Source organism: Hibiscus syriacus, unplaced genomic scaffold, assembly GCF_006381635.1.
Source record: "Hibiscus syriacus cultivar Baekdansim isolate YM2019G1 unplaced genomic scaffold, ASM638163v2 tig00110610_pilon, whole genome shotgun sequence".
Taxonomy (NCBI): domain Eukaryota; kingdom Viridiplantae; phylum Streptophyta; class Magnoliopsida; order Malvales; family Malvaceae; genus Hibiscus; species Hibiscus syriacus.
In genome coordinates this window covers 2,857,024-2,875,134 of record NW_024062800.1, presented here as the reverse complement: position 1 = coordinate 2,875,134, position 18,111 = coordinate 2,857,024, and the positions used below count along the sequence as shown (strand labels likewise).

Genomic DNA, 18,111 nt, shown 5'->3' with positions numbered 1-18,111 from the left:
TAAAGTAAAGAAGACCCGAATACTTGAATGTGTAACAAAATGATTTTAATTATTTGCCCTACCAACCAGAAAGGGAAAATCATTATATCCTCCAAGCTTACAGAACCACATTAGAGACACGGAAAAGGGAAAATTACAACTTGACAACCATAAAATATATGGTATTAAAAAGAAAGTAAAGCCAAAACACGGCTCATATAACTGCAACTAGATAGTATTGCACAGCTAGCATATTAATCAAGGCTCTAACTGATAAAAAGACTGCTTATCAACTACTTGGAATGCACTAGTAAGACCTCACACTAATGACTTCCGCAACTCGGCTGCACCGTGTGCAAAGTGACATCTTTCTCCGAAAGTGCAACTTCCTTTTGCGAAATTGTCGCACAACTTAGTTTTGTAGTTGCTTCCTGGATGTCCTTGACCACTCTTCTGCACACCAGGTGTTATGGCAGGATCTGGCACCAGACCTAGGCTGCTGATTAATTCTCTAACCATCGCACTGGCCTCTTTTATTTGTTCGAATGATCCTTCGAGCTCGATGTTCCTAAGGCTAGGGTCTGACTCATGCTCCCGGATAGAAAGTTTTGCTCCAGTTTGACGGCATATCTGCTTGGTGTGCACACCACCCTTCCCTATGATAGCTCCTGCTAGGGAAACATCCACACTAATTTTTGCAGTTGCTGAAGCCCCGAAGGTAGCAGCAAGACCGGATGGGGGCTGTGGCTCCATCCGACTGCCCATACGACCAGAAATAGGTACCATGACACGGGGATCATCATGTGATGGAGCAATAGGCATGCCAAGTTCCCATTCTCCATGTGCAAAATGACATTTGTCATCAAACTTGCAACCTTCGGGACTAGTAAATTTGTTGCACAAGCGAGTTTTGACTGCAGAGGCAGATCCCTGTGGGATGGCAGTCGTTGCTGAGATGTTTCTTGAAGCCGGTGGAGCAGCTGGTGCAAGGTTCATCATCTGAGCCACTGCATTGTAACCTCCAGGAACATAGTGCAGAAAATGGCAGCTCTCACCAAATTGACAACCAACAGTGCTGCAATTATAACATCATAGGATCAGCTAAACATAAATCTACCAGTAGAAAATAACATACATATTCTTCACTAGCATTCAATGTCGTCTCTCGGAACTGAAAACATTGAATACCCGTAAATTCCAGTAGACCAGAAACCCAGCTAATGCCATCACACAACAAATGTGTAGCATAAAAGCATAACTGCAAAAAGAACCCCGGGACTCTAGTTCCCTGCCATTTTTGCTACAAGGGTTTGCAATTAAATCATAGATAATCAACTGTGTAAAGCTTGGTTCCCTATTAAAACTTCATCCAACATTGGTCATTCTTTATGAAACATGTACTCACGACTCAAGTGCCAATCAACAAAACAAACCAGATAATCTTCATCCATAAAATAGTAAAACAAGATCAAAGACGAAAAGCTATTCATATCACCGTGAGCAATTAAAATGAACTCTCTTGCCGTTCTGAATGCGAATAATCAAAGAACTTAAAAAGGAGCTCCTATGACAAATTTTTCACATGAAAACATCATACCTGGATTTCATTGTACTTCGATTTATAAGAGTAACCTACCAACGGACTCGATAACTGTGCCGATTTTGAAACTTTTACAATTTAATTCAATCTTAGGTACAGTTTATAACTTGTAAGCAATGATACATCTTTGATATTATTTGCCTTTTCACCAATTCACTCCAGCAATATTGTTATAAATGAGGCCAATCTCTGTTATTCTTTAACTTGACTATGATCAAACAACAGTAACGTACCTGTCATAACTCAATACCCACATTTGATTAGCAAAATCGCAAATTTTTAAATATTAATATTAACAAATTATAAAGTTACTTTTTTAAAACTAAGCATTAGAAAGAGATGGAATTTAAATTGGAGAACACCAATATTTATTTAGGTGGGCATAAGAATTTCAACCTGAAAAACTTGGTGCATGGCTTCGATTTGCTTCCTACACCAGGTAAAGATTCCAATTCTGTCGCACAACATTAATTAATTACTTTTTCTCAGTTACAGTTTATTTTTTTATCGGAATTATCCCCAAAAAATTCAACGTTATTAATTATACATAAAAGCTTTTAATCAATTTTCATTACTAGTAATTATCTAATTAATCACTTCTAATATTAACACTTACCCAAGCTTGTAATTATTAGCACAAACAAAGACCATATATTTCAATTTCAGAGTGAAAAAAGGGGGGCGAACCTGGCTTAGATTTCTTTATGCCACCATTAACGTTGAACCCAGCTTCACGCCTTCCTCTTTTACGAGTATCCATTTGAAACCCTTTTTTAATAAAAAAAAAATCGCAGATCCAGATCCAAAGGGGAAAACGCAAGAAAGAAAACAAAATATAAAATGACTGTACGAAATTGAGGAACCCTAAAAACACACGAAAGAGGATGTAAAAACACAGACAAAGAGGTGAAGAGGGAGAGTTCTTATAAAAGAAAAAGGTGAAGAGGGAGAGAGAGCAAAAGAGAGTGGGAAAATTGGTTGAAAGATAGAGATATTTAATTGGTAGCTAGGGCTGATGATTAGCGGCCATAAATCTAAGGTTTGTTTTGCGTCATGAAGAAGAATCTTAGACATTTTGTAGGTTCTTTGGGCTTTAATTCCAATTCAACTTCGATTGGGTTTAAACCAGCCCAATTTGCTTTATATAAAATTAAGCACAATCCTTAATGTTATCTCTATTCATTTTTTTTATACCAACAAGTTGAACTAGTAAGATAATGTATTAGATTTCTTAAGATCATAAATTTAAATCGTGACATTTAAAAATGCAGCTAAATGAATTGGGATGATCGCATCTATATTGAATCTCTAAATAACTTAATCTCGAGTAGTTAATAATTTTAATACTCGTAGTTAATTCAAATATATATTTTTTATTTCAAATTTAAAAATTCAAGTTTAAGTATCTATTTGAACTTTAATTTATATTTTGAAAATTTTGTATAACGAAATGAAAGTTCGTATATGCAATAAAGAAGAAAAACATAAGTTCTAAAGTGAACCAACAAACCAATTTCAAGTGTTGAAGTATATATTTACCCTTTTTTTTTATTCATGGCTTAAGGACTAAATTGAACCAACAAACCAATTTCAAGTGTTGAAGTATATATTTATGGCTTATTTCAAGTGTTTGCCTCAGAGTTATGTGTTATTCGGTTTATGCTATGTGCCATTTGCATATCATATCCAGAATTCGATCTGATCCAAATAACGCATATTCGAATATGGTATATACAAATTTCGATATAATCTGACTAAGAATGCAATTACCTGATCCCAGAGTCCAAGCACATAGCATAATCTAAATCCGATAAATAACATTTTACACATAACACGGTTTATGTCTAACAAATCAAAATAATAAGATATTCTGAACGCAATAACATATATTTTGAATCTGACATATCAACATACCACACATGACATTTAATGTATACAATTTCAGTTGATATCACAGAAGAGTCAATCTCACAATTCACCGTACATACCAAACAATCAAATAAACACAAGATTTAATATAACACCGATCACAAACACACCTCGACAAAGTAGCTAACGTCGGAAGTAGCACCTATCATGATCAAATAGTGGTTCGACATAAACGTGCAAAAGTTACTAAATGTTCGCTCACTTTGAGTTTGGTCTGCGGGTGAGTTTTCATTCCCAGCCCGAAAAACTTTTGTCTGGTTCACAGGTTGCTCATCTTTCTCAGTCTCATTAGCATGATTCGGAGGTCTAACCCACAAGTGGTGGAGGATTAACTCTAACCGTAGAGGTACGACCACGACGAGTTGCTAAACGAAAACTCCTATGTGGTGTCATAAAGAACTATCTACAAAAAACAAAATCTAAGATTAAAGTTGATACTTGGAGTTTCCAAAATTAAATATTTTATAAAACAAAATATTCGAAAAAATAATAAAAATTAATAATATTTCTAGAGATTCTCATTTTAAATCAAAAATATTTTATGTAACCAAAAATAATTGTTCGATTAAAAATTTGTGATCGAACCACAGTCCAAGGGTTGAATCAGACTCTGATACCATTAAATGTAACACTCTTTACCTGACTTAGGGTGGATTAGGTCGGATCCAAGAGGCCCACTAACATGTCTTCGAAAACTCGCCCAAGCATTATTTAAAAATATTTTAAAAGTAACCCTCACATTTATTGAATTCAAATACTTTAAGTAATCAAAATAAATGAAATAATAATTTAACATGAATAAAATGTATATCAAATCTCAAGCTTTAAGTCTACAATCTAAAACAGAATTTATGTCCAATGTTTCAAAATATTTAAACATATTAAATACTATCTATTAAAATAGAAAATTTGAGAAAATTGTCATACTATAAAAATAATGAAATTTGAATAATATCGAGCCCCAAGTACCCAGTCTCCTAAGTTTGAGTATTTGAAATAAGAGACTAAGGAGAGTAAGCAACGAGGTTTAGTATATCCCTAAAGTGCATATATAAGCATGTTCAAGCATAATCCAAAACATATTGAATCATCAATAAACATGACAATTAAAATGTTATGTAGATGCACATGCACCCACTCATACATCGATTTAACCCATAAAAGTGGGGTTCACCAGAACCACATTATATACCAATCAATCTCACCATGTGTGTAGGGTCCACCACAAAGGCAGATGCCACTGAATTTGAAAAGTGATATTCACCCGAATTCTCCTATCAAAAAATCATCTCAATATGAATGCAAAATGACATAATAACCAAAGTCCGATCTGAGCCCAATAATAATATTTTTGAAGCATTTACTAAATCCGAAACATATATATATTCTAAGGCATTCAATTCCAACAATTCATCACAATCAAACAATTATTATGAATACATAATTCTAATTTCAACAGGCTCACAAACTCACAAGTCATAATTTCTAAATACAGATATACAATCAGTTCCACAATTAACATGCTCACAATAATTTTATGAATCAATCAAATAATTCACACATTTTAACCAATAAATTTAGCACGAATAAGGGACACACCTCGACTACGCTAACAACGGTAAAAACCTCTATTACGGTTAGTCCGAGCAAAAGAAAGACCCGAATCAAAATCTACGAAATAATAATTACTAAATTAATCTAGAATTTAACAAAACTAAATGCGTTAGAAATAATACTATATTTGCTCACGGTCAACACTTGCAATTTGAGTTGGTTCGAAGTTCGATGGTAACGAAGGCGGTGGTTGTAACTCGATTCCCGGTTCAGTATGTCCTACATAAATTTTCGACGCTCGAATTAATGCCAAAAAGCCCAAATATTCCATAATAAATTTAATGATGAAAAATAATAATTTTTCGATTCGAAACGGAAACGGGCAGCGGGGGTTTCCGTTCGAATATAGATTCTGTCGGTATTGAAACAGAGGGCTGCTGGCGTTAAGGGTTCACCGACGATGGTCCCAGAGGGTCGGGGATGTCATGGCCGACCATGCCATGGCCACCATTGGTCAGCGGCGGTGCTAACGGAGAGAAGGAGAAACGGTAGAAACATCACCGACCGAAAAGGGGTTTTCACGGACAACCGAAGCCGCCGACCGCGACCCATACCAACCAGGACTTTCCCAATGAAGCTCCAACCCTCCCACGGCCACGGTCGACGTGAGGCCACCAACGGTGATGAAAACAAGTAAGGCCCGCGGGTTTCATCGCCCCGAGCCATCTAACGTTAACGGCGAGCAACGGGGAGCTACCGAGGTGCCAGCACGACGGATGAAGACCTTACCTGAATGATCGGATGACAAAACGGCGATGATGACGACGGAATAAGGCGAGGCGACGCTAAGGTTTTGGGGGAAAAAGAAAGAGGGATACACTGCGCGAAGTAGAAATAGTCGGGGTGAAGTTGAATTAAAATAAAAATGGATTGATTGTAGGGCGAACTGTTGGACTTTTTAGGGTTCACGATTTTAGCCACCAAGTTTCCAAATATTGCAATTTAGGTTAAAATTTCAAATTAGGAATTTAGGTTAAAATTTCCCAAATTTTAGGGTTTTTGATTTGGTGATTTATTGGGGTGTTACAATTATCCCCTCCTTAACATGGATATGTGTTATTTGGATATACGATATTCGAATATGTATTATTTAGATTATGTTATGTGCCATTATGATATCATATCCAAAATCCAATCTGATCCACATAACATATATATGAATAACACATATTCGAATATCGTATATCCGAATTCTGATCTAATTCGAATAAGAATGCAATTACATGATCATAAAGTTTGAGCATATAACATAATCTGAATCCGATAAATAACATATTACACATAACACAATTTATGTCTAACAGATCATAATAATAAGATATTTTGAATGCAATAACATATATTCCGAATTTGACATATCAACATACCACACATGACATTTAATGTACACAATTTAAGTCGATATCACAGAATAGTCAATCTCACAATTCACCGTGCTTACCAAACAATCAAACAAACACATAATTTAATATAGCATCGGTGAGAGACACACCTCGACAAAATAACTAAAGTCAGACGTAGCGCCTATCACGATCAACTCGAGTAATGGTTCGATCCAAATTAGTTCCTATGAATTAATTTAAATAATCACTAGAATATTCTAAAATTAACGACATAACTAAACGTGCAAAAAATACTAAATGTTCACTCACTTTAAGTCTGGTATGCATGTGAGTTTTCACTCCCAGCCCAACAAACTTCCATCTGATTCACAAGTTGCTCATCTCTATTGGTCTCACTAGTTTGATTCGGGTTTTGGGTATGACCTATAGGTGTTGGAGGATTAACTCTAGCTATAGAGGTACGACCTCGACGAGTTGCTAAACGAGAACTCCTATGTGGTGCCATAAAGAACTATCTACAAGAAATAAAACCTAAGATTGAAATTGGTACTTGGAGTTCGACAATTATTCAGATTTCATTATTTTCATAATATGATAAAATTTCTCAGATTTTCAATTTTTAATATTTTATTATATAGTATTTAATATGTTTAAATATTTTAAAACATTGATCATAAATTCTATTTTGGATTGTGGACTTTAATCTTGGGATTTGATATACATTTTGTACATGTTAAAATTATTATTTCATTTATTTTGATTACTTAAAGTATTTGAAATCAATAAATGTGAGGGTTAATTTTAAAGCATTTTAAATAACATTTGGGCAAGTTTTTGGAGATAAGTTAATGAGCCTTCTAGATTTGACCTAATTCCTCTAAGGTCGAGTATAGAGGGTTACAAAAATTATGCAAATTGAACTTGTGTTAATAATCTTTGAATCTTACTAAATCACTAAACTATGACCAAATTCAAGAAAACAACATCCAAGAATAAGAGTAGCTATGATTATATTTATGCACATTTTCAGTTCTTTTCCTGCTTACTCGAGTGATTAACAACCAACATGACATACAACTATTTATTTGACAGGAATAATCATATTAATAATTGCAGATATAAAACTAGCAATAGTTTCCATAGAAAACTTTAAACTAACAAGACAACCATGAACTATACAATGAGGAAAAAATACCAACATAGAAATGTCATCACTAAGCACATAGAATTAGCTAAATAATTTGACCCAAAACGATCAATAAATGAAAACATTTGGGTTAGTGATTGATGTAAAGTGTTACTAATTTACATTATAGTTGTTTGCTAACTTAACCATATAACAACTCTTATAGAGTCCAAAACGCAAACACTTGGAGTATCACATCATTTGTAAGCTATTGTCGTACTTGTTCTTTTTTCATCTTGTTGATCTTCAACTTCACACCATGATTCAATATCATTGACTCAATTGTTGGTAGTTACCTATGTTGGTAATGCAAATATAAAGGGATATTTTTAGGGAATTGATTATCTATTTTTAGGATGTGGTTAGAGTGTATAATTGACAATTGACAATTTTATACCTTTACCACTCATATAAAATGGATATGTTTCTCCCTAATTTTACATACAATTGATGGCTTCTATATTTTCTTCTTGGAAAATTTATGATCGAAGAGAGCAGTACAAGTGGGTTCTACTTTCTCACTTCAGGTGAACAAGGTTATGAAGACTATGTTAACCTTGAGAGGCAACGTTAACTTCCGAGATTACATCAATCTGAACAAAATTGCTTATAAGACAGTGACTTCCATACCACGACACAGTAAATCGATCTATTTCCGTCATTAATTGATTATTATTTGATAGTCGATGCTAACGATTTTTTTGTAGCAGAATTATTTTCCAACAATTTAGAAGCAATTCGTTATACCACTAACAAATGTGATGATGGACATCAATAAGAAATGTAGGGAAGTTAACATCCACCACAAATTGTGCATTAAATTTCCTTCAACTATTGCAAAATATAAATACATATGTATGTGTGTGTGTGGCAGATGTTTGACCGAATTAGATCGTAATATTACTTTAATTAGCTTCAACTAACATTCTTTAAATTATTGTGAAAGCTTTTGAGAGTTTAGATATTTACATGAATGAATTGGTAAGGTATTCTATTATCAAAGCTCGATCTTGATGAAATTGTAAACAGAGTAAATGGGAGTGATAACCCATATGTGGAGGGTTGGTTTAGTGAATTTCGTACGTGGAAGTGGCCATGATTTTCAAATTTGTTAAAAAACTTATATATTAAAAGAGGGATTTACTTTTTTGCAGCTTGAATAAATAATTAAAATATATTAAAATGTGGAGATTGTTGATAACTCTGCGAAAAGGCTATATTTAGAATCTTTTCACTTAAGTTATTAATTGTCTAAGAGCTCATATAGGATCATATAGATGTATTTAGGAGCATATAGTTGCATGTGGTGGAAATATATTTTGTCAAGACATTTTATTTTGTAAACGATGTTGCTTTATGGGGAAGTGTTTTGCTTTATGATGTGTAAGATTTGGGAGAAGGGGTAAGCAAAAGGGAATTGTCATCACATGATGAGACTCCTGAGCAGAATGCAAATGCCAACTCGGACAACATTTTGGAAGCGGAAAAGATGAAAGATGATTTTTTTCAAGAGCCAGTTGTCTTTGTCTTCACGTGCGCTCAACTGCTAGTCACCTAGGAGGGAACATCTACCACCTGGGTCGACTGATTCTGTCGGGACCACACCCAGCTGCAAGCTGCCCAAGAGGGGACCACGCCCAACTGCAAGCTGCCCAGGAGGGGACCACATCCAGCTGCCCTGGAGGGGACCATTATCACAACTGCTCACCCCCTCACGTGAAAGGAACCTGATCGGGGTATCCTAGGAATTTTAACACAAATTCCTTGGTTTATTATCATCCTATAAATAGGAGATGAAGCCACCAAAAGAAAAGAGACTTTACACATGATGGTATTCCTCCATAACAAGCTAGAGGGAGTGGCGAGCTAGGCATCCAAGAGGAGCTAGCGGGCTGGAGCAGCTCGTGGTGGCTGAAGGGAGCTCCTGTAGTGCACGTCGAAGGCTTTTCCTCCTTTCCTTTGTTGTTTTCTCTCTTTTGTCTTATTTGGGTTGTGTGGAACGAATTAATTTCATGCCCTGTTTCTTGGAATATTTGAACCCCACCATGAACTAGTCTTACTTGGTGGGAGTTCTTTATGGATATTTAAGTTTTATTTTAATGGATAGTTGTTTTTGTATGTTGTTAATTGTTTTGTTTATGATTTTTAATGCCTTAAGGTTGTAGGAGATTTGAAAGTAGTCATTCCTTAGGAGATTGCTTAGTGTTTGAGAGAATGACTAAGTAGCATATCCTTTTCGAGAAAAACTAGGGAGGATCCACATAAGCAAGGAGTTCTAGATAGTAACTAGGCCTAATCCAACATTTGACATAAGGTTAGGATTTTAATCGACTAAAATGAGTAGTGCTCGATCGAGAGGTTAGATTCTAGAGCTGCCACTAAGTGGTATTTCCGTGACATATTCTATTATCTGAACCAATAGGATCCCTGTACTAGCTAACGCCAATAGGTTTTTCCATGGCATCCTGAACCTGTCGAGTCCCTTGACTAGAGATAGCATAGGGCACCCTTAGTAAACTCAATCAGGCAAATAAGTCATAGAAGTAAGATCATCCTGAGAAGTAGACTTAAGTTTCCTAAGTGACTCCTATCATTCCTTCCCGTTGTAGCTTGTTGTGTGAGGAGTCTAAAGTCATTATAATCAAATCCAATGTTTACATTTAGTTTTGCCTTTACATTTTCAATTGATTCCACTACACTCAATTTAATTTTGCCAAGACATTTCCAACCACTTTGCCATGACATTTTCATTTGTTACCATATTACATTACCCCATCATTCCATTCCCACCAACATCCATTTCATTTTGCCACAACATTATCATTTGTATATACCATTACTAATTATACTTAGGTGAAATAGTAAATTACTGTGATTGAGCTTAGAAATTTCCTCTAATCCCCACAAATACGATACTCACTCATCACTGTATTACTTGTTCGAATGTGTATACTTGCACATATTTCGCGACCATATTTAGTAGTCATAATTCGCGGACAAGTTTTTGGCGTCGTTGCTGGGGATTGGCAACTGGAAGTTAATTAGTTTTTTCATAGCATTTTTATTTTATTTTTTCATTTTTTATATACATTTTTACTTGTTATTTTCCTTATCTTTTTCAAGTTTTTCTTGGTGTATGACCAGAAGACACTTTGACGAGACATTAGAACCAACTGAACCTGAGATCAAGAGGTTGTTTAGGAAAAGAAGACGTGCTCAATGTGCAAACTTGTATCAAATTGGAAATCAAGGAATTGTTCATAAGGAAGATCAGAATGTCGAGCCAATTCTAAATGCTGGGAATGCAACCAGACCTCGTGTCATTCATGATCACTTAAATCCTATCTTGGATGACTTAAATCCATGAACTGTGGCACCTTAGATTCAGGCATCCCATTTCAAGCTTAAACCTGTCATATTCAATATGCTAAATTATATAGGGTAATTTGGAGGCATGCCAAATGAAGATGTCAGACAACATATTCATAACTTCTTAGAGGTGTGCAATTTTTTCTGTCAACAAGAAGTGCACGAAGATGTATTAAAGTTAAAGTTATTTCCATATTCTCTACGTGACCGAGCAAGGGCTTGGTTGAGTGGTGTTCCAGCAGGTTCGATGAAGTCTTAGACTGATCTGTGCAAAAAATATTTGTTGCAGTATAATCCACCAAACATAAACACCTAATTGAGGAACGACATCGCTACTTTTCGTCAAGCTGATGATGAATCAATGTATGACTACTGGGATCGGTATAAAGGATTTCTTCGCAAATGTCCAAATCATGGTTTTCAAGATTGGAATCAAGTGGTAATGTTCTATAACGGAGTAAATACGCCCACAAGGATGTTGGTAGATACCTCGACAAATGGTACATTGATCCATAAATCACTTGTAGAGGTATTCGACATTCTGGAAAAGATTACTGATAATGATTATCAATTCCCATCTACAAGGGTTGGAATTGGGCGAAAATCACATAGAGCAATCGAGCTAGACTCTAAAGATTATGTGTTCGCCCAACTTGCTGCTATCACTAATATATTAAAGAATTTGTAAAGATCAAGTGAGGTGAAAGAAGTGAAGGTAGCCAATTTAGCATGTTTATTATGATATGGCAATCACCATGAGAACGAGTGCCCGACCAATCAGGAATCCATTAATTATGTAGGAAATTAAAATTGAGGCAACAACAACCCCTATTCTAACACCTATAATCCTGGACGGGTCAACATCCAAACTTCTCGTAGAGAAATCAAGGAACCATCAATGCTAGTCAGTCTGTTCGACAGAAGAATTTCAATGAATCCCAAGGTTTTTAAACTAATATGCCATGGCATAATTCTAATAATGGAGTGTCATCTTCATCTAACACAAGTTCTTTGGAGGCCACAATGCAAGCTATTATAGCAACAATGAAGACCATGCTGCATGACCATGCGACCTCTATAAAAACCAAGGAGCTTTGCTTCAAAGCCATATCTCATCTCTAAGGGCGTTGGAGAGTCAGGTCGGTCAAATTATTGTACCATTATAAGAACGTCAACCAGGTCGTCTGTCGAGTGACACTGAAGTCACAAAACCTCATAGCGAAGAGTAATACAATGTACTCACTCTACGAAGTGTCACCCAAATTAATGTTCAAGAGAAGTTTGGGGGAAGACCGAAGAATGATTTACCCCCTGTAACCGTGCAAGCTAAGTGTGAAAGGCCAGAAGAAATGTAAGTGGAAGATGATAAGGATGAGGGTTCATCTAGTAAAAAAATTGAGTGAGCAAACACAAATAGTGAGCAAACACAAATGCCACCACAAATGTTGTTCACATCCCTTTATTAAAGGAAGTCAGACCCCCACCTCATTTCCCATAAAGACTGAAGAAGCATAATGATAATATTCAATTCAAGAATATTGTCGAAATTCTGGACCAACTTCAAATCAATGTCCATTTTCTTGAAACTAAAGAACAATTGCCAATATATGCTAAATTATTCAAAGATTGTTACCAAGAAAAGAAAAACTGAGAAGTACGAGACAGTAACCACGGCAAAAGCATACTAGTCTGCCTTAAGCAAGCTGCCGCCAAAGCGATAAGATCCAGGCAGCTTTATCATTCCATGTTCAATAAGAGAAAATTATGTTGGGAAGGCACTATGTGACCTTGGCTTAAGTGTGAGCTTAATGCCTAAGTCAATCTTTGTGAAGCTTGGAATAGGAAATGCTATACCCACCTCTATTATCTTGTAACTAGCTGACTGCTCCTATGTTCATCCCGAGGGACAAGTCGAGGATGTCATTGTAAAGGTGGTAAATTTTGTGTTTCTAGTAGACTTTCCTATACTAGATTGCGAGGTTGATTTCTCGACACCCATAATCTTGGGGAGACCCTTCCTAACTATCGGGCATATTCTTAACGACTACGAAAAGGGTGAGCTTACCATGAGAGTGACCGACCAATGTGTCACTGTAAATGTTTTTATACTCTCAAGTACATGGATGAGTCTGAAGAATGCCATATCATTTTCGAAGTGGATTCATTGATAGAAGGAGAAGTTGATCAATTTTAGCATGACAATATCATTCAACTGGAAATTTATGAGAGGCTTACTGAAGAAGAAAGTATCGAGAAGCCCAATGACTTTTCTTTGGAGGTGCAACGGGCTAGCTACATCATAGCTATCCCAGGTACATGTTTTGAACCTCTTGATTTCGATGAGCTTGTTCCTCCTAAGCCCTCATTATAGCATGCACCTATCTTAGAGTTAAAGAATTTGCCACAACATCTTAAATATGCTTATATGGGTAGTAATAAAAGTTTACATGTTATTATTTCATCTGCCCTTATTCCTAACCAAGAATTTAGTTTGTTAAGTGTTTTGTCACAGTATAAGAAAGCGTTAGGATTGACTATGGCGGATCTGAAGGGGATGATTCCCACCATTTGCATGCACACAATCTTGCTGAAAGGATTCCATGGCTAATCCATAGAACCACAAAGAAGATTAAACCCAATCATGAAGAAAGGCATAATGAAAGAAATTCACAAATGGCTTGATATTGAAGTGATTTACCTCATCTCTAATAGTTTTTGGGTGAGTCCAGTCCAACGTGTGCTAAAGAAGAGAGCCATGATCGTAGTGACAAGTGAGGGAAATGAGTTGTTACCAACATGCACCGTCACCGGGTGGCGAATATGCATGGACTACCGTAAACTAAATAAGGCCACCAAAAAGGACCATTTCCCTTTGCTTTTCATCGATTAAATTTTGGATCGACTAGCTGGCAAGGGATTTTACTGCTCCATTGCACGAGAGAACCAGGAAAAGACTACATTTACGTGTCCCTATTGCACTTATGATTTCCGAATGATGCCTTTTGGACTCTATAATACCCCGACAACCTTTCAACTATGCATGCAAGCTATTTATTTTGACATGGTTGAGGATTTTTTAGAAATATTTATGGATGACTTCTCCGTTTCTAGAGATCACTTTGAGAAATGCTTCGGTAATCTGGCAAAGGTACTCAAGCGATGTGAGGAGGCCGATCTCGTGGTGAATTGGGAAAAATATCACTTCATGGTGACCGAATACATTCTACTAGGTAATAAGATCTCTCATAAAGGTATTGAAGTGGACAATGCCAAAATCGAGGTGATCGAGAAGCTACCCCCACCAACTTCTGTCAAGGGCATTAAGAGTTTCATTGGACATGCTGGATTTTATAGAAGATTTATCAAGGACTTCTCCACGATATCTAAGCCCTTATGCACCCTGCTTCAACAAAATCAACCTTTTATGTTCAATAAAAATTTCCATGGCGCATTCACCGAGCTAAAACAAAGACTTATCTCTGCACCCAATGTGGTTGACGTGTGATGCTAGTGATTTTACTGTGGGAGCTCTGCTTGGGCAACACAAAGGTAAAATTTTCCATATTATATATTATGCTAGTCATAACTTGAATGAAACATAACTGAATTATACTACCACTGAGAAGGAATTACTTGCCGTGGTATTTGCATTTGACAAGTTTAGGCCATACTTGAAATGCAACAAAGTCATTGTTCACACTGATCACTTAACTATAAAATACTTGATGAACAAGAAAGATGCCAAGCCTAGACTCATTAGATGGATATTACTACTACAAGAATTTTAGTTAGAGGTGATAGATATAAAAGGTATTGAAAACTAGGTTGCAAATCATTTAACTAGGCTAGAGAACAATTCTGAATACCATGACATTTTAGATATTCAAGAAGAATTCCTTGATGAGAAAATTTTATATGCCACGACAATTTTGTGGTATGCTGACATAGTCAATTTTCTTGTTAGTGGTATTTTTCCTTATGAATTAAATAACCAGGGCAGGAAGAAGTTCAAGCATAATGTCAAGTTCTACTTTTAAGACGATTCATATTTATTTAAACAATGCACCGATCAAATAATTTGACGTTGTGTCCTTGAAGAGAAGCAAAAAGCCATTCTACACCATTTCCACACAGCCCCCTGTAGAGGACATTTCAGAGGTGCGAGGAATGCTGCTAAGGTTCTCCAATCAGACTTTTATTGGCCGTCATATTTCAAGGATGCTCATAAGTTTTGCAAAGCGTGTGATAGATGCTAACACACTGGGAACATTTCCAGATGACATGAAGTGCCACTGCAAAATATTCTGGAGATCGAGCTCTTTAACGTGTGGGGCATTGACCTTATGGGACCGTTTAGGGATGGCAAATGGGTATAATTTCATGGATTTCGTACCGTACCCACACCAATTGGGGCGGGGATGGGTATAAATTTAGTGGGTAGTGGGTGGGTGTGGATTTAGAAAGTGGTACCCATCGCGGGTAGTGGGCGGGTGATGGGTTTGAGACCTTACTCGCCCCGCATCTGTCCACCCACAAAATACCCATTAAATTTTAGACCATTATGAATTTAAGTATAATTTTAGAGACTAATTTATAAATCTTAATATTGTATAAGATATAACTTATAATTTAACCAAATATTAGGGATAAGTTTGTGAATCAATTTTTTTCTAAGCTTTAATTATGTATTTTATTATGATGTTTTAACTCAAATAATCATTGGTTTATTTTATTATGCTTCTTAATGGACGTGTTTGTTTTATGTATGTTGCTTATGTATAACTTAAGGTTGTTGTCAGGCGGGTCTAGTGGGGTACGTCTCCAGTTGGGTAGTGGGTGTAGGGATGGATTTGAGAATGTACCCGCGTGGGTGGGTGTGGATTTGAAAAATTTTACCTATCATGGGTGGTGGGCGGGTGGTGGATTTGAAAATATTAGGTGGGTATGGGGACGAGGGAAGAGGTATTCGCACCCGACCCGCCCGTTTACCATCCCTAGGACCGTTCTCATCTTCTTTTGGAGACTTGTACATCTTGCTTGCTGTGGACTACATATCTAAATGGATTGAAGCAATTTCCACACCGAGGAATGACTCAAAAATTTTGCTCAAGTTCCTTCACAAGAACATCTTCACCCAATTTAGAGCACCTAGAGCCATCATCAGTGACGAATGAACTCATTTTGATAACAAGCTAATTACCAAGGCATTACAAAAATATGGAGTGCGACATAAAATTGACACGACATATCACCCACAAACCAATGGGCAAGCCGAAGTGTCCAATCGAGAGATTAAGCAAATCCTAGAAAAAGTGGTGAATCCTATAAGGAATGACTGGTTCCCGAAGCTGGACAAAGTGTTATGGGCTTATCGGATGACATTCAAAATACCTTTGAGAATTTCACATTTCAATATGGTATATGGGAAAGCATGCCACCTATATGTAGAGGTAGAGCATAAGGTATATTGGGCTATCAAAAAGCTAAACTTTGAAGCACAACTAGCTGGGGAGCAACTTTACTCGATCTGAATGAAATAGAAGAATTTCAAGCACAATCATATGAAAATACCAAGCTTTATAAAGAAAAAACCAAGAAGTTGCATGATTTAATGCTTTTGCCAAGGCCTTTTCATATTGACCAGCAGGTGCTCTTTTTCAACTCGAGGCTGAAGTTCTTTCCCGACAAATTGAAGTCATGATGTTCGAACCTTTTAAAGTACACTGTGTCTACCCTCATGGCATTGTTGATATCAAGAATATAGATGATGGGTCCATTTTTAAAGTTAACGGCCAGCGTCTGAAGGCTTATCAAGGAGCTTCGCCCTTGCGTGACAAATCGTCACTCTTCTTGCACGATGTAGAATCTGCTAAGCATTTTGAAGATGTCATTACATTTTTTATTTACTCTTGTGCATAAATAAATGTTTATTTTGCTTTATATTATTGTTATATTACTTTATATTCAATTTCTTTTTAGTTAATTATTTTATTTTGTATTTTTTAGGGACCACGCAGAATGCAAGAGGAAAACTGTACGGAGTGGGCGGCACCAAGACAAAATTAGGAGGGGAATTTTTACCTTTTGAATTTTTAGGATTTACTTTTTCATTTAATGTTGTGTTTGTCTTTTTCCCTAACCAACAACCCATCTACACGTTAAATAACCCCCCATTTTACCTTTTCATCTTATTTTTATCCTTTTTACTCTCTCACGTCATCTTTATTTTATCTTCTTTTCCCTCTTTCAAACCGATCTCCATAGCCAAAAAGCTTAAAGCTTTTTCATATTTTCTTTATTTTGTCAACCAAACCATGGTACGCTTACGTCCCTCAAGCATGGCTCCATCATCAAAATCGTGTTTCACGATGAAGTGGTGCTAGAACGGTTTCAAGGGCTCAAGAACCGCCAGGTTTTCTTTGAGTTAGGATTCATCTTCTTCGACGCTGAAGATGCTGACCTCAATAGTGATGTCATGGACATTGTTCACCAACACCAGCGGCAAAAATTTTCCAAGCATCCGGGGAAAGTGAATGCCTATCTGATGAAGGAGTTTTATGCCAACTTAACCGACCTAAATCAACATGTCGTGGTGGTTTATGGTATTTCTATTCAATTTACCTCTTCGGCTATTAATCATCATTTTAACTTGTAGGATATTGTTGATAACCACACCACATTCGCAAAAAGGAAAATAATGAGACTTACAATGGCATATTAAAATACCTCTGTTTTTCAAACACAAAGTGGAATGGGCAACAAATCAGCCAACGAACTGTGGATAGCGAGAGGCTACTACCGAGGGCTAAGTTATGGAATCATTTCATGAAGCACAAGCTTCTCCCTACTGCCCACAATACCACAGTCTCACTGCAGAGGATGCTTCTGTTGCACTCCATTTTGGTAGGGCGTTTCATTTACATAGGTAAGATAATTATGGAACAAATTCATACTTGTTTGAATCAACCTACCAGTGCATTGGTATTTCCAAACCTCATTACGACTCTATATCGTAAGAAGAGGGTGCAAGAGGAACAGTTTGATGAAATATTACCTGGGTTGTCTGGTATTACAATGGTCAAGCTACCTAT

At 36.4% G+C, this 18,111-nt stretch overlaps 1 protein-coding gene and 1 long non-coding RNA gene across 3 annotated transcripts; both read right to left on the bottom strand.

Moving 5' to 3' along the window:
• Positions 1-64: 64 nt before the first annotated feature.
• Positions 65-9,228, bottom strand: LOC120135733. The gene is made up of 3 exons (XR_005517283.1): positions 9,218-9,228; positions 8,166-8,172; positions 65-272 (listed from the first exon to the last, which is right to left on the bottom strand). It is a non-coding gene; the product is annotated as an uncharacterized LOC120135733 (long non-coding RNA).
• LOC120135732 (zinc finger CCCH domain-containing protein 14-like) lies at positions 199-2,518 on the bottom strand. 2 transcript variants are annotated; one of them, XM_039151953.1, is made up of 3 exons: positions 2,267-2,518; positions 1,976-2,033; positions 199-1,054 (listed from the first exon to the last, which is right to left on the bottom strand). In XM_039151953.1, exons 1-3 carry the CDS (start codon positions 2,337-2,339, stop codon positions 298-300), a joined length of 888 nt encoding a protein of 295 aa, XP_039007884.1. In that variant the 5' UTR covers positions 2,340-2,518; the 3' UTR covers positions 199-297. The 2 variants fall into 2 exon arrangements, with proteins under 2 accessions (XP_039007884.1, XP_039007885.1); XM_039151954.1 differs by having other exon boundaries at positions 1,976-2,009.
• Positions 9,229-18,111: the final 8,883 nt, after the last annotated feature.